This window comes from Equus caballus, chromosome 18 (assembly GCF_041296265.1).
Source record: "Equus caballus isolate H_3958 breed thoroughbred chromosome 18, TB-T2T, whole genome shotgun sequence".
Taxonomy (NCBI): Eukaryota; Metazoa; Chordata; class Mammalia; order Perissodactyla; family Equidae; genus Equus; species Equus caballus.
Window position 1 is genome coordinate 83,057,336 of NC_091701.1, and position 23,834 is coordinate 83,081,169.

Sequence of the window (23,834 nt, forward strand, 5' to 3'; positions counted from 1 at the left end):
GGTAGGAATGCTTTCTGTGGCTGGAACCATGGGTGGAAAACGCAGGAGATAAGACCGGAAAGTTGAATGGCAGTTGTGTCATGATTGGACTCGTATTCTGTGCTTAAGGACATTGGAATTTTCCTTAAAATTTTGGTGAGACACTGAAGTACTTTTATCAGTGTAGCGATCTGATTAGACTGGGTTTTGAAAAGGAAACTCTGGAGGCGCCCAGGGGATGCACTGGTTTGGATGCGTGGATATCTGTCTAAGAGAGAGTAATGATTCACTTTTAAGTACGTAGTCCTATCCAATTGACTCTGATATGGATCACGATATTCTGAAGGTCCCCAGATTTCTAACGGAGACACCGTACTCTTGGCGCAGGCTCCCAAAGAAAGATATCGGTGTTAAAGAGCTGTGCTGAAAGTGGAACCAGCATGAGCAATGCTGGTGCTGAGCTGAGGCACAAACGGACGCCAGTGTGGCAGCATCCCGTGGCCGGGGGCAACGTGACAGCAAGCCATGGCTCTTTCCTGTTTTGATGAGAGTCACTCCCACATATTCCATTCGTATAAATCCACTCTTTGGAGACGCCGTAAAGCCTCAAAATCTCTCCCTGTGCAATGTGTTGCTTTATCTTAGCTGAACTGACGTGTGAATGTGCCATAAGGAGAATTTTCTGTAAAAAGACCCAAGGAAGGGTAAAAGGCGGCAATAAAAAAGTGAATGTATAACCAATTTAATGACATATCATTTATGTTGGAAGGATAGAAATTTCTTTCCGACTCCCATTTCTCACAGTACCTCCATCTAAGCAGTGTTTATGCCAAGGGAGTGATGGCATAGTCCAAACTCAGTCTCAAAGCAGCCCAGACCTTCCACCGCGGCAGGGGCTGGGAGTCCGGCCGCCGCCCCCAGCGCTGGAATTTGTGGACTTCTTGTTCTCCGACCGCGGTTCATCTTCTGGTAACTCCTCAAAAATAAGCCGCAGAATCAAAGAACTTTCAAGTTGGGAGGCATGGGGGTCTCTGGCCGACGTTAGTCTGAGGACACCATCGCAGAGTTGGGGCCGCTCACGAACCTGCAGGGACCTGATGGAACGGGAGGGGCTTGTGGTCTGCGCTACAGACGTGGAGGGATTTCAGGAAAACACGGGCAGGAGCGGTCCTCCTTCTTTTTTGGTCACTTTTACTGGGCTATTTACTTGCTTTAGATGTTTCTCGTGGCTCCAGCGCCACTGTGTATTCAAGCTAGGAACCGATGGCTGCCTCTACCCGCAGCCTGTGGTGTTTGCGGTGGGCTTGCTCCCCGAGAATCACGCTCTGATTTGCATGACTAACCGAGCGGTGGCTCCTGAGGAGCTGCCTGGGGCGTCGAGCACAGTGAATGGAGAGCTGCAGGTTTTCTGTGTTTTCCGTTGTAAGTGTTTTGTTCCACATACCTGTCAAAGGACATCCCAGGGCATTCTGGGAGAAGGAACGAGACTGCACTTCTAATAAAGGCTTCAAGAAAAATTTTAAGTGGTGCGTTTTAAAAATATCATATCTGCTGTCCTTGATAAAATGTGAAGAGAAGGGAATAAACCAGGACACGATTTCAGCTGCTGCTGAGCTGTGACTCATTTTCCCCTGGTTGGAGTTAAGGAGGCTCCATCACCAAAATCAGGGGGCCTGGAAAGGGACGAATTTTAAGTAAAATGGATGAAATTTAATCTCTAATCTTTGACAGAATTGCAAATACCACATTGATTTTTCCCCAGAAGAAAATCTGCACTCCAGAATTCTTTTCCTCTTCTAAATGAGTCAGAAATAGAACTTCAAGTAAAGTTAAAGTTCTGCCCTTTACCGGAGATGCTGTCCCTAAGTTGTAAATCGAATTCTAAGTGACAAAAAGTGACCTGCATATTTTGTCTTCATACCTATAATACAGATAATCAAATTATAATAGTTGTAGATTAACAAGTTTATTAGCTATCGTTTAAATGCTGAATATTTGGTATCAATATACATATAAGCAAAGAAAAATATTTCCTATGTTCATGATGTTGAAAAACAGCCAGTGTATGGGAGAGGTGTGTGTACTCAGAGTGTCTGGGGAATGAATACGTCCCTCTTTGACGTCCTGCTGTGCTGCTCAGATTCCAAAGAGCCGACCTGTGAAACAAAGGAAGAGAGAGCTGGGCTGGGGGCTGTGGTCTTGGGTCTACCAGCACAGGGGGTCTGCTGAGAGCCCCACAATTAGGCAGGATCTGCCCACACAGCACAGGCTGCAAGGGGCGGGCTCCCAACCCCAGAGATGCCTCAGAGAAAGTGCTCGCTGCAAGCGCCCAGGACAGGGGAGGATGGGCTGAGTCACACAAACTCAGTAAATACTTCAGTCCTCCTTCAGGGACGCACAGGGTGTGGGAGGTGGGAGGACAGAAGGGCATGTCCTTTGAGCTGCCTCCTGGACGGAAAAATCACCCCAGGACCAGGGAGAAGGCACCCCTCCCCAGCACGTATCCAAAGGCACAGATGAAAATTGTGCGGTAAATAGAGTGGACTTTCCTGTACATACGTTCTGACTTCTCTCTCTGATGGTGTCTTTGTGATAGATGCCTAGAAGTGAAGACTCTACACCGAGGCGGGTATGGTGATTTACCAGAATGTTAGTGGGGTTCAGAGTGCACGTCCCCTTCAATCACTTGTTCACAACTCTCGACTAAACACCAGGATGGCTGCAGGTGCCCAGGAGGCAGGGTGGTTGGTGAGGAGGCTGACACCAGCTTCTCCTCAAGCGTCAGCATGCTGGTGAGGCAGACGTTCAGATGTGACCACGTGGGCTGTCGGCAACAGCTTCTGGGAAAGGGTGGCCCTCAGCCTGAGTGTGAGGATGAGCTGCCCAAGCGGGGAGAGCAGAGGGCAGGGGAACCATCCCGCAGGGCGGACTCTGGGCACGTCCGGGAGCACTGAGGAGCCAGGCTTCAGGGCGGGAATTTCATCCTTTGTTCCACTTCACCTGTGGTTCATTTTGAAGAAGCTTCATCTCAGCATTGTTCTTCATTCCATTTGCCCAGGACATAGTCATTTTTTCTTCTTCTGATTCACATCTTTCTTTAGAGCAGGAATTTTTTTCTTTTTTGTCTTTCTTGATTTGTTCTTCTTTTTTGCTGAGGAAGATTTGTCCTGAGCTAACATCCATTGTCCATCTTCCTCTTTTTGCTGAGGAAGAGTCACCCTGAGCTAACACCTGTGCCAATCTTCCTCTGTTTTGTACGTGGGATGCCACCACAGCATGGCCACTGACGAGTGGTGTAGGTCTGCACCTGGAAACCAAACCGAGGCCACCGAGGCAGAGCACGCCACACCTAACCACTAGGCCACCCTTATCCTTATCTTTTCTTCAGAGAGATGATCTGCCTGATGACTCTCCATTCCATGCCCTCCACATAAGCATGTCCCCCTCATCACCAAGTCTTTGTTCTTTATCCCTGCATTTGGGAAGGTTCTTCAAGTATCTTCTAAACTGCTAAATCTATTTTCCTGCTCTGTTAGATCTACTATTTGCTGTTTCTAATATTGATTTTAAAGCTTGGTTGTCTTTTAGATTTTTCACAATCTTTTCCTAATCCACCCTGCTCTTTAAAAACTTTCTGTCTCGATTTCAAGCTGCTGTTAACTCGACTCTATTTTATGGGCAGGATAGCACAGTGGTTAAGGGTCCGCATTGAGCATTCAGGCTGCGTGGGCCTCAGAGGGCTCCGCCACTCACTGACCACGGGTAATCTGTGTTTGCTGCCAGTCCGAGTCCTCATCTCTACAATGGGGACAGTAACATGCCCATCTTGTAGAGCTGCTGTGATGACCAAGAGTCAATCCATGCAGAACACTTAGAAGAGTAAGTAGTCAGTAACTTAGTTTCTAATTAACCTATATTCTATCCTTTCCTAAATTGCTCTGAATAATTATTTGGAATTTTGCCTGACTATTTTTGTGTGTATCCGTATGGGGGTGTGTGTTATTTTGTTTACTATCTTTTAAGGCAGCAAATTCTATTCTATCTTAGCTTTTCTTAATTCTTAATTCTTTCTGTAAATTCACTTCGTTGTCCTTAAATGTATCACTTCAGTTATCAAACTCATGGATTGATTGGTGTGTGTCCCCTTTGGTCAAATTTCTGGGTTTTTGCAGTATTTATTCAGTGTGGTCGACTCGAGGACAGAGTCTCTGATCATGGGATTTTAATATGGATGGAGCTTAAGGTTGGCCCATCTGAGGCCGTCTCTAATTCTTCCATTTCCAAGAATAGGGAATGACAAGTGACAAGCCCCAGCTGGCATGGCTTCCACGGCTCTGCCAGCTTCAGCTCCTGCCACTTCGTCCTTCACACAGTAGTTAGGCAGCATCGCTTCCACTATTTTACTCCCGGCTGCATCATACTGCCGGCGCTGTAGTCTTAGGGAGAGAGGAACTAACGGGGCATGAAATAATTTTGGCCGTTCTAAAAGTAGCACTCATGTGATGGATGAGCAGCTTCTCGCCTTCTTATTGAAGAATGTTCTGTGTCTCTGAGTCAGGTGTTGTAGTGGGTGAGGAGGAATGGAAACCCGCAGTCACATGTTTTGCATCTTTTAAAGATTTTATTTTTTTTTCCTTTTTCTCCCCAAAGCCCCCCGGTACATAGTTGTATATTCTTCGTTGTGGGTCCTTTCTAGTTGTGGCATGTGGGACGCTGCCTCAGCGTGGTTTGATGAGCAGTGCCATGTCTGTGCCCAGGATTTGAACCAACGAAACACTGGGCCGCCTGCAGCAGAGTGCGCGAACTTAACCACTCGGCCACCGGGCCAGCCCCATGTTTTGCATCTTTTTATCCTGAAGATAAGGTATAAGATAGTGGTTAGGAATTCATGATACAGACTCACATAGACCTGGCACAAATTCCGGCTGATAGCTTGGAAGCTTAGGTCAAATCAGTTAATCTTTTTGAGCTGGAGTTTCTTCATCCATAATAAATGGACATAATAAAAATGCCTGTCCCATATTCATGGGAACATTTAAGCTAGAGGGTGCTCAATAAATGGCAGCTCTTAGCCTGAAAACGTCTTTCTTCCACCAGCTCACAGCACACCTCCATCCTTCCTCTAGGGTGTGGGACTCTAGAAAGCTGAGAAATTGGGCTCTAGAAAGCTGAGAAATTGGTGAGAGGTGCCTACAGGGTAGTCAGTGGTAGGATGGCAAAGAAGGTGGTGGAGGTTAAGGGCTGATGCAGATGGTCACCTAGACTGGGGAGTGGGGCACATGAATCACTCAGCAAACAAAATTCTCCAAATTCCAGAAATGACTGAAGACCCTGCAAGACAAGTTACCCCCAGAACGCAGATTTGGTGGGTCCTCTCTTTTGACCGTTGCTCTGGCCTGGACACAAGCCTGCTCTTGGCAATCCACATTTCCATTACTCCTGGCACTTTCTGGACTGAGACATCTCCCTGGATGAAGGGACCCAAGGGGTTCAGGCTGCCACCTCCTTATGACCCCAGACCTGGAGACCTTTCCCTCTTCTTTGTTTTGGATCTCTTTGCTGATCCTTGGGGTCCTCAGGCATGAAGGGCTTGTCCTCCAACACCTTCCCCCCTTTTTAAAGCCAGAACTTGATTGTCTCTGGTGGTGCCCACACCTGTAACATCTCAAATTTAACTTAATTGCCTACAGTGGAGGCCTCTTCTTGTACAGGATCTTACTTGCCTTTTTAAATAAGTCTTTTCACTTCCCCCAGTGCTTATCACATGTCGTAAGAGAATCAACATCCCCAAAACAATTCTACTATTTCTCTCCCTAAAATAGAGACGGAAGGTGGGAATTCATGTCAAAAAGGGCAGTTGGTTATATTTATGCAGTAACTGTGTCCTTTATCTGGCCAGTCTGGCGCAGAGCTCCATCTGAACTTTGGTTGGAAATCCCCAGGGATTCTGGCAGAGCGTCCTCTGGGTTAGAGTTTCTGCTGCTGTTGAAATGTTTTATTTCTTTGTGTTTTCATGTGGACACATGGAGAATCATGAGCTTTCCAATATCTTGTCTCAGATTCCCTCATTCATATTTATGGAATGGATGCTTTTCAGTCTTTGAATATAAAGAAGGTCAATTTACGTAAATTTTTGTAAACATCTTGCAGACTAATCTAATAATTCTTTGTAATGTTACTTTCTCTTTCAGCTGAATTTTATTCTGTTTCTGAATACAGTTAGAGTTCTGGCCACCAAAATCTGGGAGACCAATGCCGTCGGGCATGACACGAGAAAGCAGTACAGGTAATCCCTCACGGGCATCCGTCAGAGGAAATATTCTGGCTACCGTTTAGAGCAAACAGATATTGATTGGTCTGAAACATCTCTCAGAGATAAATTTATGAATGTGTATTTTTTTTTGGTTCAGTTGTGTGATTTGCTAGAAAAGTATATATATTTTAGGAAAATATAAATAACCCAAAGTCTTCCCAATATACTTAAATTCTATTTTTTTATCTGTTCTTAGTATATTGGGATTTTCCCGTAAACTATGTGACCTCCCAGAAAATCTCTTGTTGATGATCTTGGCAGATGATTTTATCTGTGTTCTTAAAATATGTCATAACTGAAAAAATGAAGTAAGAGGATTTGCTGTGTTTCCAATATTTCCATCAAACTGGTACTTACCAAATATACATTTTTAAGAACTTTCCAATGTGCTGCTTGAGGAAGGGCCATTGTTCAGTCTTCCCTGAAGAAAAGGGCAAATTGAGTGTTTATGATCATTGTCAGATTATCTTAAGAGTGTGTCCATTTCTCCCAATAATTATTTTAGAAATTTTGAATAACAGGGCCTCTGTCCAATGGACACATACATCCCGTGATCAGGCAGAGGTGGATTAGTCTGTAATCCCTGAAAGGTAACTATTTCTTTCTTCCCTGGCTCGCAATGAAATGCTGTCTCGGACACAGGAAGGGAGAAATCGTGGTCAGTGTTTCGGTCTCTCTCTCACGCGTTTTCTCTACATGCTTTGCTGAATCATTCCCTCCGCCGTTTAGGCAGCATTTATTGTTGGGCAGGAAAGACTGCAGGTGTGGACTGGAGTCTAGAGCGGGCTGCACGGTGTGAACACCAGCAGCTGCCGGTTCCGGTTACTTTCAGTGTCTTTAGGAGGTGTTATTCTCATATGAACCATGCACAGGAGCTTACAGCAAAGGGCCCGTGCTGCCCCGTACAGCTTGTCTCGTGTCCTGTCCCTGGTGAAGACAAAGGCCAAAGGATGGAAGAACAGTGGAAAAGGTCAATAGCCTTTCATCTTCATAAGGAGAAAAAGTGCAGTGGTGTTCGAAAGCTGCTTCTCTCTCTAGTTCTGACTAAAAGCGAATTATTTCTACAGTTCTGAGTGACGTCCACTTGCACTTTCAGTAAAAAGTTGCCCAAGAGATTTGAGAAACTCTGGAGAGAACAAAGGGTGGATTATCTTAAAAAATAGAATAGACAGTATTTTGAGTTCATTCATGGGGGATTATTTCTCAGAATAATTGAAGAGAACCATTTATCCAGGATTGAAATCGTTGCTATTCAGAATTCAGAATAAATTTTAAATAATCTGGTACCCAAGAGTTTTTTAAGTTTAAAGTGATTAATTGGAACAGGGTCTAGACTAATCATACTCAGGGGAAGTATTTTCAGCCAAATACATTTTTTGTGTAGCTGGAACATATTTAATATTTTTAATAACACCCACAGTGAAGCTACAGATAAAAATGTGGTAGAAAATGACTCAGTATTTCTTTTTAGAGAGAAAAATGGGGAACCCACTTGGTGGTGATTTTGGGAATTCAGTTCAGTGTTCAGTTTCTGAGGCCTTAGATTATTAAGCTTAAATAGCCTCTCACTTTTTAAATAAAGAGACTTAGAAGAATGTAATCTGTGTCTCTGACCCAGTGATGTTTCTCTCTTAGGCTTAATTGAGTATTTAAATTTACACCCACTTATTTTTGTACCTAAACTTGTATTTCATTTGGTTGTTACCTTTGTCAAACAAATGTCCAAATATTCTTGCTAAAATAAAACAATGAAAAAATAGATATATTTCCAAATGGTGGCATCTCAAACAGGGTTTGAACACCTTTCTGTGCATCCCGCTCTCTGAGAGACTGAACACGCATCTCAGGGCTGAGGTAACCTCCCCGGGAGAGCGTGTGCACACACAGAAAGACTTCTAAATGTGCACAATAGCCTCAGTTGATAAAGTGGTTTAAAATTGAAATAAACTAACACAATCAGTGAATGAAACACACTTAAGATAGAACTTTCAAATCGAGCAGATGGTGGTAACTCAAGGTCTCATGTTGAAGACTGCGAACAGCGTGGAGAAAGTGCAGAGGCTCCCAGGTAAACCGCGGGCATGAGGCGGTGCAGATGGCCCTGAGCAGGAGGAGCAGCGGCCTGGGCACTAGCGGAAGCTGAAAGAGGCAGAGGGATGAGGGGGGCGGACGAGCAGCTCCCGATCCTGCGTTTCAACATGATTCCGTGGGGCGCCCCGCTCCTGGAGGAGCTGAAAGGGGGTTATGACAGGGCAGTGGGCGTATGTGGAAAAAATCCCGGCAAAGCCTCAGATCGTCACAGCTCCCATGGACCTCTGAGCTCCATGCCCTCACTTCAGAGATAAGAAAAGGAATCAAGATCGCACAGGTAGAACCTGAATCCTGTTCTCTTTAGTCTGAGTCCAGTCTGACCTCTACTCACCTACACAGCCTATTTCTAAGAAGAAAAGTAAGTCTGTAAATAAATAAAAATAGCTGGAGGAAAGAGGGTTACAATTGTTTGAGGTTACCAGGACATAAATGATTTGTAGAGCAAGAGGAATATTTGAGAAATAAGAAAGAAGAAGCCATATTTGGCCTTTCTTGGATAAGAAGTACAAAAAACAAAACAGAAAGTGATGTGCTTGGGTGTACCAGCTGTCTATTGCTGCAAAATGAATTACTACAAACTTAGTGGCTGAAAACAGCACACTTGCTATTTCACAATTTCTGCAGGTCAGGAACCTGGGCCCAGCCTTGTGGGTCCTCAGCTTCAGGGTCTCTCATCAGGCTGCAGCTGAGATTCTGTCAGGGCTGCTGTCTCATCCTAAGGTTGGACTGGGGAAGAATCCAGGTCTGAGCTCACGAGATCATTGACAGGATTCAGCTTCTTGCTGGCTGTTGGCCAGACATCCCTCTCCTTGACACCTGGGCTTCTTGGTAGGGCAGCTCACAAAATGGCACCTTGCCTCATTGAGCCAAACAAGGGAGAAACTGCTGGTAAGAGAAAAGTTACAGTCTTTTGAAACAGTCAGAGTGACATCCCATCATCTTGGCTGTAATTTGTTGGCTTGAAGCAAGTCCCAGGTCTTGCCTCACTCAGGGGACAGAATTAACAAGAACATAAGTACCAAGAGGTGGGGTCACTGGGGGCTTGGTTGAGTCAACCTATCTATTGGAAAACCTGCGATTCCTCCAAATACACAAGAAAATGCATGTGAAGAGGCAGTTAAGGGAAATAAAGCCAAATTGCTTAGCTTGCAAAAAAGCCCACACAAAACCTAAAGCTACAGACAATTTGAGATAGAATGTTTGACAGAGACGATTTAGAGAAGGCCAGGGGCACTGGCCACATGTAGCTCTTAAAGTATAAAATGATAGATGGAGACCCAGATATAAGGGACAGGGAGGGAGTAGTTGACAGGCCAGAAACCTGCGTGTGCGGGTCAAGGCAGTTGACGTGGGTGGAGGTGATGCTCTTCAAGCCCCAAATGTGGGTGCCAAGGAAGACTTAAGACAGAAAAAAAAGGCATTTCCCAACTTTATGAAATGGTATCCTTTAAGCAAAAAGAGTAGAAATCAGATTAGAGAGTCTTAGGGGTGGGAAGTGAGAAGAAACAACTGGATTTAGTGTTAAAGTGACGGGAAGCCGAGGGAGGAAGAACAGCAGGTGATGGCGGGATCCAGGGGGACGGGGTACGCCGGCCCTGGGGGTCTGCTGAGCTCGCTTCCTTCCAGCCGCCTCTTCTGAAAGGCCCTCTGAGTTGACTGACAGCACTCGCCATCCTCTTCCAGGAAACTCGCCAAGTCGACGCTGGTCCTGGTGCTGGTCTTCGGGGTACACTACATCGTGTTTGTGTGCCTGCCCCACTCCTTCGCAGGGCGCGGCTGGGAGGTGCGGATGCACTGTGAGCTCTTCTTCAACTCCTTTCAGGTAGAGGGCACCTTTTCCCATGTGGCTGTTTGTTTGTGTTTTATCCATCTGTCTTTCTTCTGAAGGTCAGCCCCAGGGGTGCGGGAACCTCGTCTGCCTCGTCTTTTCTTGTGTCGTTTATCCCTGTCATGCTGAGCAGCTAGCACTGTGATCGCTCAATAAATATTTTTGAATGAATGGAAAAAGTTTCTCTGTATTTTTACCATATAATACTCTATGTCTATAGTTTCTGGCATTTCACAGTGGATAAATGTCTGTTACCAACTAGGAAATATTCCATGATTCTTCAGTGGCAACATAAATGAGACCAATAGAATAGAAATCTGTGAATCTTGCAGCGTTTTATTCAGTTACTTGTTTGGTCCAGCTGACACCAAGAAAAGACCTCAAATCTTTCAACTTAAGAATTTGAGAACATTAGAAGAGAATAATTTGCATAATTTTCTCAAGGGATTTTTTTTTTTAAAGATTTTATTTTTTCCTTTTTCTCCCCAAAGCTCCCCAGTACATAGTTGTATATTCTTCGTTGTGGGTCCCTCTAGTTGTGGCCTTTGGGACGCTGCCTCAGCGTGGTTTGATGAGCAGTGCCGACCGCACCCAGGATTCGAACCAACGAAACACTGGGCCTCCTGCAGCGGAATGCTCGAACTTAACCACTTGGCCATGGGGCCAGCCCCTCAAGGAATTTTTTTAAAAACCCAGTTTTTCAATTTGTGCATCACTGACCCCAGACATGTTTGTGGGGGCATCTTCATGAACTGTCAGCGTGCTAACACCTCTTTTGTTCTCCAGGGCTTCTTTGTGTCCATCATCTACTGCTACTGCAATGGAGAGGTAGGTTTGAAGGCACCTGGACAGCCCCCAAGTCCAGCTCCGAGGAAGCTTCTAAATGGTCATCACCATGTGACCTGAATCTCTTCAGGATCCCCAGCAGTCAGAGGGCAGGATGGGCAGGGAGAAGGGAGGTATTTCAATCATAAGTTATTTTGAGAAGCAATAATTAATGTGCATAAGCTCAGGTCTTCCTCTTCCAGCACTTTTAAATGTCAATTCAGTTGCAAACCTTAATACCAGAAAACAACTTGTTGGGACGCAAATTGATGCTTGGAAGGACAGTGAATTTCATATTCCAGTTGGTGCTTAAACTTATATTGGATTTCAAGTTCTATAAGAGACTCAAATACAGGCTTCCCTGGGACAAATCCTTTAGAACATTTTGACATTTTTTAAACTACAGGATGGTGACGGGACAATTTCAGTTAATTTAGGAGTTGGCTCGGGAGAAGTAACCTACTGTTCTGTTAAGTGACATCAGCTTACCAGGGACCTGTCCTGGAACTTCCAGATAAGCTGTCTTCTGGAAGGTGCAATAGCAGTAGAATCGAATGGTCCCAAGAATGGAGATGAGCCCCACACTCTCAAGGACACAGCTGCAGTGCCTGCTTTTCAGTGTGCAATCTTCCCATCGTCTCCTTCGGTACACTCTGCAGAGTGACGGTGCCAGTACCTTTCCAGTGAACACCGTCCACTCCATTCCTCAGCCATGGCTGGCACATTTATCTCTCTTTCTCCTCTAACCCAGAGTCAAGCCAGACATTTCTATTGGCTGCATTTCACCTTCCATCAAAATTCTAATCTCAGACAAGTCCTTTTCCCTCTCTCTAAGCCTCAGGTTGCTCATCTCCAGTGATAACACCTATCTCAATGACTTTTTGAGGTTGAGGGAGAATACATATGTCAAATCCCCAGCACACAGAGGAACCTCAGTTATTATTACCGTCACTGGAGGGCAGACACCCGCCACACAAGGCTGCAGGGTCTCCCTAGTGGTTTCTGATGCACAATGTGGTTCTTGCGGTTTAGGTTCAGTCCGAGGTGAAGAAGTTGTGGAGTCGGTGGAATCTCTCTCTGGCCTGGAAAAGGACGCCTGCCTGCAGCGGCCACAGGTGCGGCTCCCTGCTAACCACCGTGACTCCCAGCACCAGCAGCCAGTCGCAGATGGGGGCCAGCGCCCGCATGGTGCTCCTCTCGGGCAGAGTGACCAAGGCGGTCTGTACACAGCCTGACAGCCACGTGACTTTGCCCGGGTATGTCTGGAGTGGCTCGGAGCAGGACTGCCTGCCACACTCGATCCAAGAGGAGACCGTGGAAGGCAATGGGAGGTGGACGGGTGAGACCACGAGGGAGGAGCCTTCCAGGCCACTGGAGTTTAGCCCAGACACTGGAGGCAGCAAAGGAGAAACAGAGGAAGTTCTGTAATCAGCACCTGCGGCTTTAAAACGCTGGTCCACCTGGCTGTGAGAGGAGCTTGGTGGCATTCCTCTGCTCCGTCCCCGGAGCTGGACATTCAGGGGTGAAGAGTTCCTTCACAGCGGCGTCAGGCCCCATGAACTGGCTCCTATAAATACTAAAGGCACAGAAGGAGAAGTGTCAGTGGAGTAGTTTATTACCTTATTTTGGCATCACATTCTCTTCTAAATTGATGTGTGGGACCTGCTCTGTGAGTGTTCATTTTTCTGCTACTTTTGGGTAGAAAACATTTCAATTGCTTGCCTCTAGTTTTCTCTCGTAAATATCTAAGTATGATGGATTTCACTTAGTATGTGTTTATTTTACTTCTAAGAAATTAGGATTCTCTTTTTCTCTTTCTCACCTGAATGCCCCATTTTGCCTGTTCATAGGAGCAGTTGGGTCTGAAAATGTACTTTGAAAGATTAAAGATCTAAGAGCAAGTACTCACTGGAAAATAAGTTGGCTGGACTTTGATAAAATAGCAAACTTGTGACAAACTCGTTTCTTTCTAGGAACAAGGAAAAGTACTCAAACAAGAATATTGCACATATTCCTCGTCTTGAATGTCCCTCTGTGACCAGCAAATCTCAGGTCTTCACTCCTTTGTAAACCTTGACTCGTCACAAAGTTTGCTCGGTCAGTGAGCTCGTGTCTGTGAACTGATTCTGTTTGCAATCATTTGTATCGACTGTAAATCACACTGCACTTACGCCTTTTTTTCTTTGAGTTATTACTGTATTCCAAATGGCATGTGGGGTAAATTAAAAAGCTTGTTTTAAAAATACATTTTGGGTCACTTTTAAAGTTTTCTCTCAGCATCTCACTCTGTTTTTGAGACCCACCCAAATGTCCCTTATCCAGATCTACGAGATCAGCATGCCACTCCAGTGCTCACTGAACTTGAAGCTTCAGCACGTGGCAGCACTGAAACATTTGTTGAGCGCACGTGAGGTTCCTGGCATCCCGCTCAGTTTTTACGAGCATTAACTCCTTTAATCCTCACTACAGACTTATGCAGTGAGTCTTATTACCGTTGTCCTTTTCACAGATGACAGTGTGACTCACAGAGGTGGAGTAACTTGCAAGGTCGCACTGGTCACTGACAGTGTGGCTCCAGACACAGACTGACTGCCTTCCAGCCCCGTGCTCTCACCATGCTGCCATACTGTCACCCGTGTATGTGTCACCCATCGAGCAGTCACAGTGTTTGGTGAATTCCTTCTGGGTGGAGAGTGCTTCAGGAGCTCTTACTGTCACGTGGTTTAGCCTCTGCCCCCATGAAGTTTCCTCTCTTGTGGGAAGGAAGACAGATACACACATGGTGTGAACATGTCACAGGGCAGCGTGCTTCAGGTGACACGGCACAGGTCCGGCTGATCTGTCCCATTTTGCGAGTGACTTAACCAACGTGCCAATAGTGTGATGAGTAAGGTACTCTGAGGTCTACACACCAGCTTTCCTCCCATGCTCACGCTTTCCTTCCTCCTCTGTGCCAGACAACACAGTGTCCTTTCCTTCCCGTCCTGTTTGTGAAGGTGCCGTTTTGTGTGTTTAATTCATCCGACTCAGTGCTATGTTGCCACGTCCCCCTGTTACGAGAGAGAGAACCATCACAGGCTGAGCCAGAGATTGAGTTCTGTTCCGATGCTAATTTTCTGTAAGTCTTTATAAAACCACTTAGTTTCTTTGTAGTTCAAGTTCCCCATCTTTAATATGAAGGTAGTATCTGTCTCCTTAGAGAACGTTCTGATGATAAGGAGAAATCACCTGCTGGAAGCCTCTTGTAACACAAAAATTCCACACAAGCACTTGGTTTAGGTTGTTGCTACGCTGCGGTTTTAAGCTAAACCTCGTTTTGCCCCGTTATATTATAAAAGGCCCCACTGGTCATTGCAACATAATTGTTAGAATATGTATATTTTGAGAATATAGACAATATTAAGGGTTCTTACTTTCTAGGCCAACCCCAAATCCTGAGGCCAGGCCACTAGTCCTTCCCATTGACAAGGATAGAGGAAGCCCCCAGGGGCACCGAGGCTTTCCTTAAAGTCTGGTCCTTCCTTAGCTGAACAGGCAGGGACTTAGAGACCGCTGTGACAGATGCCTGCTGTGTGCGGGGCCAGAACACAGAAGGGCTATCTATTGCCCCAGAACAAAGAGCGCTCGGCTGCCAGGGCTCTTTATCCCACCTGTGAACACACATTTTTTTCTCCCAGGTTTTGATATTGTTTGCATCCAGTCAGACGGCTGGGGCTGTAAATTACACCCATCTATTGATTTTATCAAGTAAAATATTGAGCAGTTATCAAAGCTCAGCTGATCTGGATCCCAAGGAGCAAACCCTGGCTGACGAGCTAAGCCTGTCCCATAGCTGTGCTTTATGCTCTGTCAAGGGGTTGTGGTGTATTACTTGGTTACCATCACTGAAAATTTGAGGGATTTCACTTAAAAATTATACTTTAAAAATTATCAAAATATCAGAGGACCTTAGAACCAACAGTCAGCTGCTGAAACTCAGTGGTGGCTGGTCCTTCAGATGCCAGCGGGGGCCTGGTCCGCCCAGTGCCCTCCTCCTGTTATTTCTGTTAGTGGCCTGGGCTCCGGGCACACTTGACCTACATCAGGGGGTCAGGACAAGGCACTCACATAGACCTTTAACAAGAGTGTTCTAAAATATTCTTGGGGCGTGACATTCTATATAATTTTAATTTTTCGGATGAAGTAAGCACCCAACTATTTATATAGGTAGTGGTATTTAATTTAAGGTTGGAATAATGGCTATTTTTCTGTTTAGGTGAGCCTATTAAGAGAAAAATTCATCCCACAATTTCTGAGCTTTTGGATCCCAACCACACTATTCAAAGCTTCACTAAGACATTGCTCCAAGGCCCTCATTGCTAATGCAACAGATACTGTTCCCCTTGGAAATACAGGAGGTTCTACATGCAAGAGGATGAAGTGGTATGATAGGTTACAGGAGTGTGTGAAGACAGCCTTACATGGCTTGTTGACATGAACATTAGTTTTGATGCCCTACTCTTCCTGTAGCCAAAGGAAAGCCTGACCTCAGAGATAATCAATGTTCGCTGCCCAGTGCAAACAGGAATGATTTCGCTTGCATAAGTCTCACTGTCATAGCATCGCCTCTTTCTGCTCTTGTTAAGTAAGGTGGGAACGTCTTCGCTTTGCAGGTTCTAAAGCTGTCAGAGTAACTGCTGTTTTTTGAATCTTTGGGAGAAAATGAATAAGGTCTGTGCCAGTTGCAGTATATTATTTACACCAGGGATTAATGTTATGTCATTCAGAAGTGATCTCCCTTGGAGATTATGGCAGGCAGAATGATGCCCCCCAAAAAGATATCTGCATGCTACATCTGAGAACCTGTAACTAAATTAGGTTACTTGGCAAAGAGGAATCAAGGTTGTAGATGGAATTAAGTATGCTAATCAGGTGACTTTAAAATGGGGAGATTTTCCTGGATTATTTGGGTGGGCCCCGTGTAGTGACAAAGGTCCTTAAAAGTGGAGGAGGGGGCTGGCCCTGTGGCCGAGTGGTTAAAGTTCCACGTGCTCTACTTTGGTGGTCCAGGTTCGTGGGTTCGGATCCCAGGCGTGGACCACAGACAAAGTGGAGGAAGACTGGCACAGATGTTAGCTCAGGGCTAATCTTCCTCAAGCAAAAAAAAAAGTGCAGGAGGGAGGCAGGAGAAGGAGTCAGAGAGATGTGATGTAGGAAGGACATGACATTGCCCCTTGTTGTGGGCTTGGAAGGTGGAGGAAGGGGCCATAGATTAGGCTGTGTGGGCTGCTTCTAGGATCTGGAAAAGAAATGAATTCTCCCCCGGAGCCTCTACGAAGGAACTCAGCCCTTTGACACCTTGATCTCAGCCCAGCAAGACCCTTGCTGGACCTCCGACCTTCAGCACTGTGAGATGATGCATTTGTGCTGTTTAAGCTGCACCTGTGGCAGTCTGTTACCGCGTTCACAGAAACCTCTTACAGACTTATCCAGATGCCCCCGGGCAAGGAATTGCTGTGGCCGTCAGAGCTGGGTTGCTGCTTGTCTGCTTGCTTTGTGGAGGTCAGTTACTTTGCCAGTGTTTGTGGTATTCTATGCGCTGCGTTTACAAGGAGCAAAGTTGTCTAGTTTGCCATTTAACTATAACTGATTTTCTTACCAGTAATTGTTTCATTTTAGAAACGTAAATATTCATATGTTTGAGTTTATTCAAAATCTGTGGAGGGCATTCTCATCGATTCTAAGGAGTTGTTAAATGTCTTGTTTTATGAGTTGGATTCAATCTTCTTCTCTCCTTGGCCTGCTCTGCTTAGTCCTCCACTCTCGGACCCTCTCCCTGAGACAAGGGAGTCAATGGCTCAGCCAAGCGGTCTCCTGCTTGTCCTGGAAGTTCTAGGCTGAGAAGATGGCCTCCCTGTGGGTGGTTTAGGAGGAACAGAGACACCCGCTCTGTTTCAGGAGCTGAGCTCAGTGTTCTCAGTATATTTTCTAATATGATCTTCGTAACGCACGATGAGGTAGTCATCACTGCTTCAAAATGTAGAGATAACCAGAAGTTAGATGATTTGCTCCAGATCGAAGTGGCTAAGTCAGGATTTGAACCCAGTTCAGCTTGACTCTAAAGCCCCGATGGTTCTCTCCCCTGTCGCCCTGACCCCTTTCTTTATCAAGAGCCTAATAGTTTGCCAAGTCAACAAGGGAATAAATAAGAATAGTTTCAACTATTTTGATGGTAGAATTATAAATAATTATAGGAATGTAAAAAACAATAACACGATTAGAGTTTTAAATAAAAGCATTTTTATCTTCCAGTATTTCATGACTATCAGAATAAACAATAACTTTTGAATCTAAATCCTTCTTTTACTTCCACCCAGAATATCTAACTAGAGATATAAAGACCTAAATCCTGTTCTTAAGCTGCCTCATGAGACCATGGAAAATTTGCCCACGTATTGTTGCAGAAATGACTTTGAATAACTTTATCTTTATATTATTCATCTCTATGGCCTTTAAAGAAGATTTTATGTAGCTTTCCACTTATTCACTATAGCAAAAACACTCAGATCAGTGGAAGTAGCTATAAATGGTGCAGAGCCAGGAAAAATGGCAAACATTGTTCTTTCTCCCTGGCTCTTAATTTAACGCTGTGAGTATTTAAATTCAGCTGCTACTCAGACCCCCTAATCTCTTCCAAATCTACATTTCACTTTCGGAGCTTATGAGCTCACTTGATTAATGACTTAAATGGCTAAATAGGAAAACAACTTTAGTACATGAAGCTGTGAGTCTGTGTGACATTTTTCACATCTCTAGGACATAGTTCAGATTCGTGCTGACCAAAGACATTTCAAGTCTGCCAACTTTGACCTCCACAGAGTGTGGCAACGAGTGCCTGAGAAAAGTGCCGACCTTGCAGGCAACAAGGTGGGCAGGGCACCCCCAGTCCATCTTCACTGAGGGCGCGGGAGGCTCCCGGCTTCACTCCAGTTGGCAATCAGAGCATTTAGGGTGTTTAAAGCTACTGTGACTTGGAGAGAAAGCCTCACAAAATCATAAGAACTCTTTATAATATGCACACGCACTAAAAACGACAGTGTGAATTAATCTTGCCAGCTCTTGTTTTGGGGTCCAACCATGGGCAGGATAAACCAAGAAGGTTTCTGCAGCCTTTTTTTAAACACAAAGAAAATGACTCCTTAAAAATAGGACTGCTTAAGCAAGCGCTATTTCCCGTAAAAATCTTGTTTCACACCAGTTCAATCTTGAGAAAAACAGCAGACAAACCTCGACTGGGGACATTTTACAGGATACTTAGCCAGGACTCCTAAAGACCATCAGGGTCATGAAAAAGGAGGATAGACTGAGAAACTGTCACCGTCGGCGGAGACTGGAGAGACATGCAACTAAATGTGTCACCCTGAATAGGATCATGGAACAGAAAGAGGAGATAAACGCAAAAACTGGTGAAACCCAACTAAGGTCTGGAGTGCAGTTAACAGTGCTGAGCCAGTGCTAGTTTCTGAGTTTTGACAAACGTCCAATGATAACACAAAATGTGGGATGTAAGGAACTCTGTACTATCTTCGCAACCGTTCTGTAAATATAAAAGTCTTCCAAAATAAAAAGTTAACAAATATCTCAGTTTAGGAATTTAGGAATAAATTAGGAAATCAGTATGGCTATTATAGTCTAACCCTGCTTGAATTTTTCCGTGTCAATTACTTATGATCGGGCTGACATATAACAAAAATCACGCACCACGATCCTTTAGCTTATAAATATATCTAATATTAATCCCGCTTTTGCAAATAATTAGTAATTACTGAATACCTTTAACTGAAATTGTTAAATATTTGTTTTTAGCTGTTCCTATGGCAAACCTTCTACCTCTTTCACATTCAGTAATTACAAAGCAAATTTTCTAGTTGTAACTTCACTTTAAGTTTTTGGAAACTCTTGGGAAAAAACAGTAAACACTGCAAGTGCACTCTGGAGGCCTCAGCCTTTGGGTTGTGATTTTGGCGCCGTCCCCTCCATCCCCTCCATCCCCTCTCTGGTAAAGCCTCCTCCCCCGTCCACACCCATCTTTTGAATTCTTATTGCTGTTGAATTCTGTTACACTGAAGAGAGCCGGCAGCAGCTCTGACCTGGAGCTCTGCTCCTGGAGGTTTGCTGTATCAGCTCGTATAACATCAAGCATGTAGCATGCGATCCTCTGCATATTTCCGATTTGACAGGTTCCCTTCTGTGAAGGTGTCCATTCCTATAATGTCATCTGCGTTATGTTATTCGCCTTTGTAAATGGAATCGTCACAATAATTCCATCGTTTTCCTTTCACCATAATGTTCACACATGTACACACTGGCTGATTAGAGCTGGAGTTGAGTAATGTGTGGAGTTTCTTCTTTGTAGGGCTTCAGGCTGTGGCCTTACAATCTTGGAGATTTCCAACTGAGCAACAGTGACGTGTCGGCTCTTGTTTAACCAACATCTACTGAACTCTGATAAAAACCGTAAGTTTAAGACACAGAAATAACAGACTCTCCCTCCTCTCAAGAAGCTCACGGCTGAATGTAAAGACTATTACGAGAGAAGACAGTTACAGGGGCACAGAGGGGAGGCACTTGGCTCAGACATGAAGGAAAAGGAGGCTTCCTGGGGGAGGGGAAGCAGAATCTCTAAAGGGGAGAAGTGAGGAGGCAGGTGCACCAGGCGGTGAAACTGCAGGTGGGAAGCCACACAGCGGGGAGGATGTGGCTCGTTTGGGACCTCCAGGGTTTCTTGATGAAGTATGAGCTGCCAAGGAAGAGACGTAAGAGGCGAGGCTGGAGAGGGAGGCAGGGGCAATATCGGGAAGGGCTTTATCCCTCGTTATAACCTAAAGGGAGCAAGGACTCCTTAACAGATGGAAGCAGGAGCAGGCAGGTGCGTATTTTTGAAATAACTCCAAAGTGTATGAGAAAGAGCAAGAAAAGGTTAAACAGGAGCAAAGAAAGCCGTTAGGAGGTGGCAGCAACAACATAGGTGAGACGGAACGCAAGTCTCAGTTTCGACCTCGGCAGCGGAGCAGAGAGACGCTGTGAGAGGAGGAAGGCAGGCCCGGCCGCCGGCAGCGAGGCTGGGAATCCCAGCGCCAGGCATGCGGAGCTGGAGAGCTCTCTAAGTCAAGGCAGCCCGAGGGCGGAGCCGAGGGCAAGACAGAGGAAACTACCTCCGAGGCAGGGATGTCGCTCTCTGCCAGGGCTCCGCCCCGACCTCAACAGTCTGCGCCCCGGCCAATGGGCAGCCTCCTCCAGATCTCGGCGGCTGTGCCACTGTCTCTCCTCAGCACCGTCTGTCTGGTTTCGGCTCAGAGAAGAGTCCAAGTCTGGTCGTTTAAGGCTGCTGAAGGCTGGAACAGGCCTCGATGGGGTGGTGGTCCCCTCCCTGTGGAGGCCTTCAGGGAGCAGCAGCCAGCTGTGAGGAGCCATAGCAGCATTCACGAACGACTAAAGGAATCTTAACAGTGCAGCCTCTGCACGCCTCTCTGTTCCCTCACTGTGAATGGAAGTAGAACTGTGTGATGCTAAATAACATTCAGATAAAAGGACAGGTTTAATCAAGCTATGATTGCTGGCAGTTAAGGGGTGGGAGGGAGATGCCGTCCATGGCGTCCTGTGTTTGCTGCCTGCACCTGTTCTCTTTCCTGCTGGTAAGATACTCCAGGTGTCCTTTGGGAAACCACCCCTCCTCCATCCTCAGGCATATGGTTTGGGTGAATTGACTCCCCTTGAAATTCCCATGGCGCCTGTCAAGCTGCAATCAAGCAACATTTCTTCCCTCCTGCAGATTATTGGGGTGGGGATGAGGGCACAGCCCAGGAGAAGCAGGTCCCTCTTACTGGACCAATGGTTCAGAGGTGTGCCTGAAGCTGCCATCACACAGAGAGTGACAGTGGAGCCAGCCCCGAAGGCACGAAACTGATGCGTGCATCCTGGGACAGCATTGGAGGCAGGAATCCCTTCACATCATGTTATAAACTCTCTAATGATGAAACCAATACGGTCTTTATTTTTTTTGCTAGTTGAGGTTTTTCTGACATTTTCAACCCAAAGTATATTGATATAAAAAGTCACAGTTTATTTAGAAGTTATTTTTATTCACTCCACAAATATTTAACATGTACCAGGCCGTGTTCAGGAGCTGGGATTAAAGCAGTGAACAAGGTAGACAGGGTCTTTATTCTCAAGGTGGTTGTATTCTTTCGGAAAAGATAGCACAGACAGTAAACAAATGAAGTCTTGCATAGATAAGATGATTTCAGATTGTGTTAGCTGCTACGAAAATTGATAAGGTGATGTGATGGAGGGAAATATCAGGGGAAATGCTTAAGATAGAGTAGGTTAGAGAAGGCCATTTTCTGAGGATGTAGCTTCTGAGTTGAGACGGAAAAGCCAGCCTTGGAAATATATTTGAGGCAGATGACAAATCCAGGGCAAAATTCCTCAGCAGGGAAGAGCTTTGAGTATTCTAAAAACATAATGAAAATCAGTATTATTTATTTAAATTTTAATTTTTTTGGTGAGGAAGATTGGCCCTGAGCTAACATCTGTTGCCAATCTTCCTCTTTTTGCTTGAGGAAGATTGTCACTGAACTACCATCTGTGCCAATCTTCCTCAATTTTCTATGTGGGACACCACCCCAGCATGGCTTGATGAGCAGTGTGTAGGTCCGTGCCCAGGATCTGAACCTGAGAACGCTGGGCCGCTGAAGTGGAGTGCATGAGCTTAACCACTACACCAGCAGGCTGCTCCTCATTTATTTTTTTATTGCAATAACATTGGCTTATACCATTATATAAATTTCAGGTGTGCATCATTGTGTTTCGACTTCTCTATAGACTATGTCATGTTCACCACCAAAAGTCTAGTTGCCATCTGTCACCATACACACGTGCCCCGTTACCCCTTTCACCCTCCCCCCACCTCCTCTCTTCCCTGGTAGGTGCCAGTCTGTTCTCGGTGTCTATATGTTTGTTCGTTGCTGTTGTTTTGATCTTCCATATATGAATGAAATCATACGATATTTGTCTTTCTCCACCTGACTTACTTTGCTTAGCAAGTACCGTCAAGGTCCATCCATATTGCTCTCTCTCTCTCCTTCTCTCTGTATATACACACACACTCCACATCTTTATCCATTCATCTATTGATGGGCACTTAGGTTATATCCAAGTCTTGGCTATTGTGACTAATGCTGCAATGAACATTGGGGTGCATATATCTTTTTGAATTAGTGTTTTTGTGTTCTTTGGATAAATACCCAGAAGTGGATTAGCTGGATCATATTGTAGTTTTATTTTTAACTTTTTGAGGAATCTCCATACTGTTTTCCACAGTGGCTGCACCAGTTTACATTCCCAGCAGTGTATGAGGGTTTCCTTTTCTCCACATTCTTCCCAATACTCGTTATTTCTTGTCTTTTTAATAATAGCCATTCTAATGGGCATGAGTTGATATCTCCTTGTGATTTTGATTTACATTTCCCTAATAAGTAGTGATGTTGAACATCTTTTTATGTGCCTGTTGGTCACCTGTGTATCTTCTTTGGAAAAATGTCTGTTCAGATCTTCTGCCCATTTAATCGATTCTCCTTTTGTTGTTGTATGAGTTCTTTATATATTTTGTATATTAACCCCTTATTGGATATATGATTTGCAAATATCTTCCAATTTGTGGGTTGTCTTTTCATTTTGCTCATGATATCCTTTGCTGTGCAGAAACTTTTTAGTTTGATGTAGTCCCATCTGTTTATTATTCTTTTGTTTCCCTTGCCTCTGGAGATATATCAAAAAAGATACTGCTAAGACCGATGTCAAAGAGCATACTGCTTCTGTTTTCATCTAAGAGTTTTATGGTTTCAGGTCTTACGTTCAAGTCTTTAGTCCATTTTTGAGTTAATTTTTGTGTATGGTGTAAGATAGTGGTCTGGTTTCATTCTTCTGCATGTGGCTGTCCAATTTTCCCAACACCATTTGCTAAAGAGATTGTCCTTCCTCCATTGGATGTTCTTGGCTCTTTTGTTAAAACTTAGCTGTCCATAGATGTGTGGGTTTATTTCTGGGATCTCAGTTCTGTTCCATTGATCTGTGTGTCTGTTTTTGTGCAGTACTATGCTGTTTTGATTACTATAGCTTTGTAGTATAGTTTGAAATCAGGAAGTGTCATACCTCCAGCTTTGTTCCTTTTTCTCAGAATTGCTTTGGCTATTTGCTGTTCCATATAAATTTTAGGATTCTTTGTTCTATTTCTGTGAAAAACGTCATTGGGACTTTGATAGGGACTACATTGAGTTTGTAGATTCCTTTAAGTAATATGGAGGCTTTTAACTATGTTAATTCTTTCAATCTGTGAGTGTGGAATATCTTTCCATTTCTTTGTGTCCTCTATTTTTTTTCAACAATGTCTTAAGTTTTTGGTGTTAAGGTCTTTCACCTCTTTGGTTAAATTTATTACCAGGTATTTTATTCTTTTTGATGGGATTGTGTTCTTGAGTTCTCTTTCTGCTATTTTGTTCTTAGTATACAGAAACACAAATGATTTTTATATGTTGATTTTGTACCCTGTAACTTTACTGTATTTGCTTATTATTTCTAATAGTTTTTTGGTGGATTCTTTAGGGTTTTCTATATAAAATCATGTCATCTGCAAATACTGGCAGTTTTACTTCTTCCTTTCCAATTTGCATCCCTTTTATTTATTTTCTTGCCTAATTCCTCTGGCCAGGACTTCCAATACTATGTTGAATAAGAGTGGCAAGAGTGGGCATCCTTGTC

The 23,834-nt window shown here is 44.6% G+C and overlaps 1 protein-coding gene across 5 annotated transcripts in view; it reads left to right on the forward strand.

Moving 5' to 3' along the window:
* The window catches only part of PTH2R (parathyroid hormone 2 receptor), a 69,804-nt gene extending 56,523 nt beyond the window's left edge, over positions 1-13,281 (forward strand). For all 5 annotated transcript variants that reach the window (XM_070242214.1, XM_023622533.2, XM_070242216.1 and 2 more), the window contains 4 exons: positions 6,171-6,265; positions 10,067-10,205; positions 10,998-11,039; positions 12,069-13,281. In XM_070242214.1, the coding sequence (XP_070098315.1) occupies positions 6,171-6,265; positions 10,067-10,205; positions 10,998-11,039; positions 12,069-12,464 (672 nt within the window). In that variant the 3' untranslated portion in view covers positions 12,465-13,281. The remainder of the gene's footprint in view (positions 1-6,170; positions 6,266-10,066; positions 10,206-10,997; positions 11,040-12,068) is intronic.
* Positions 13,282-23,834: the final 10,553 nt, after the last annotated feature.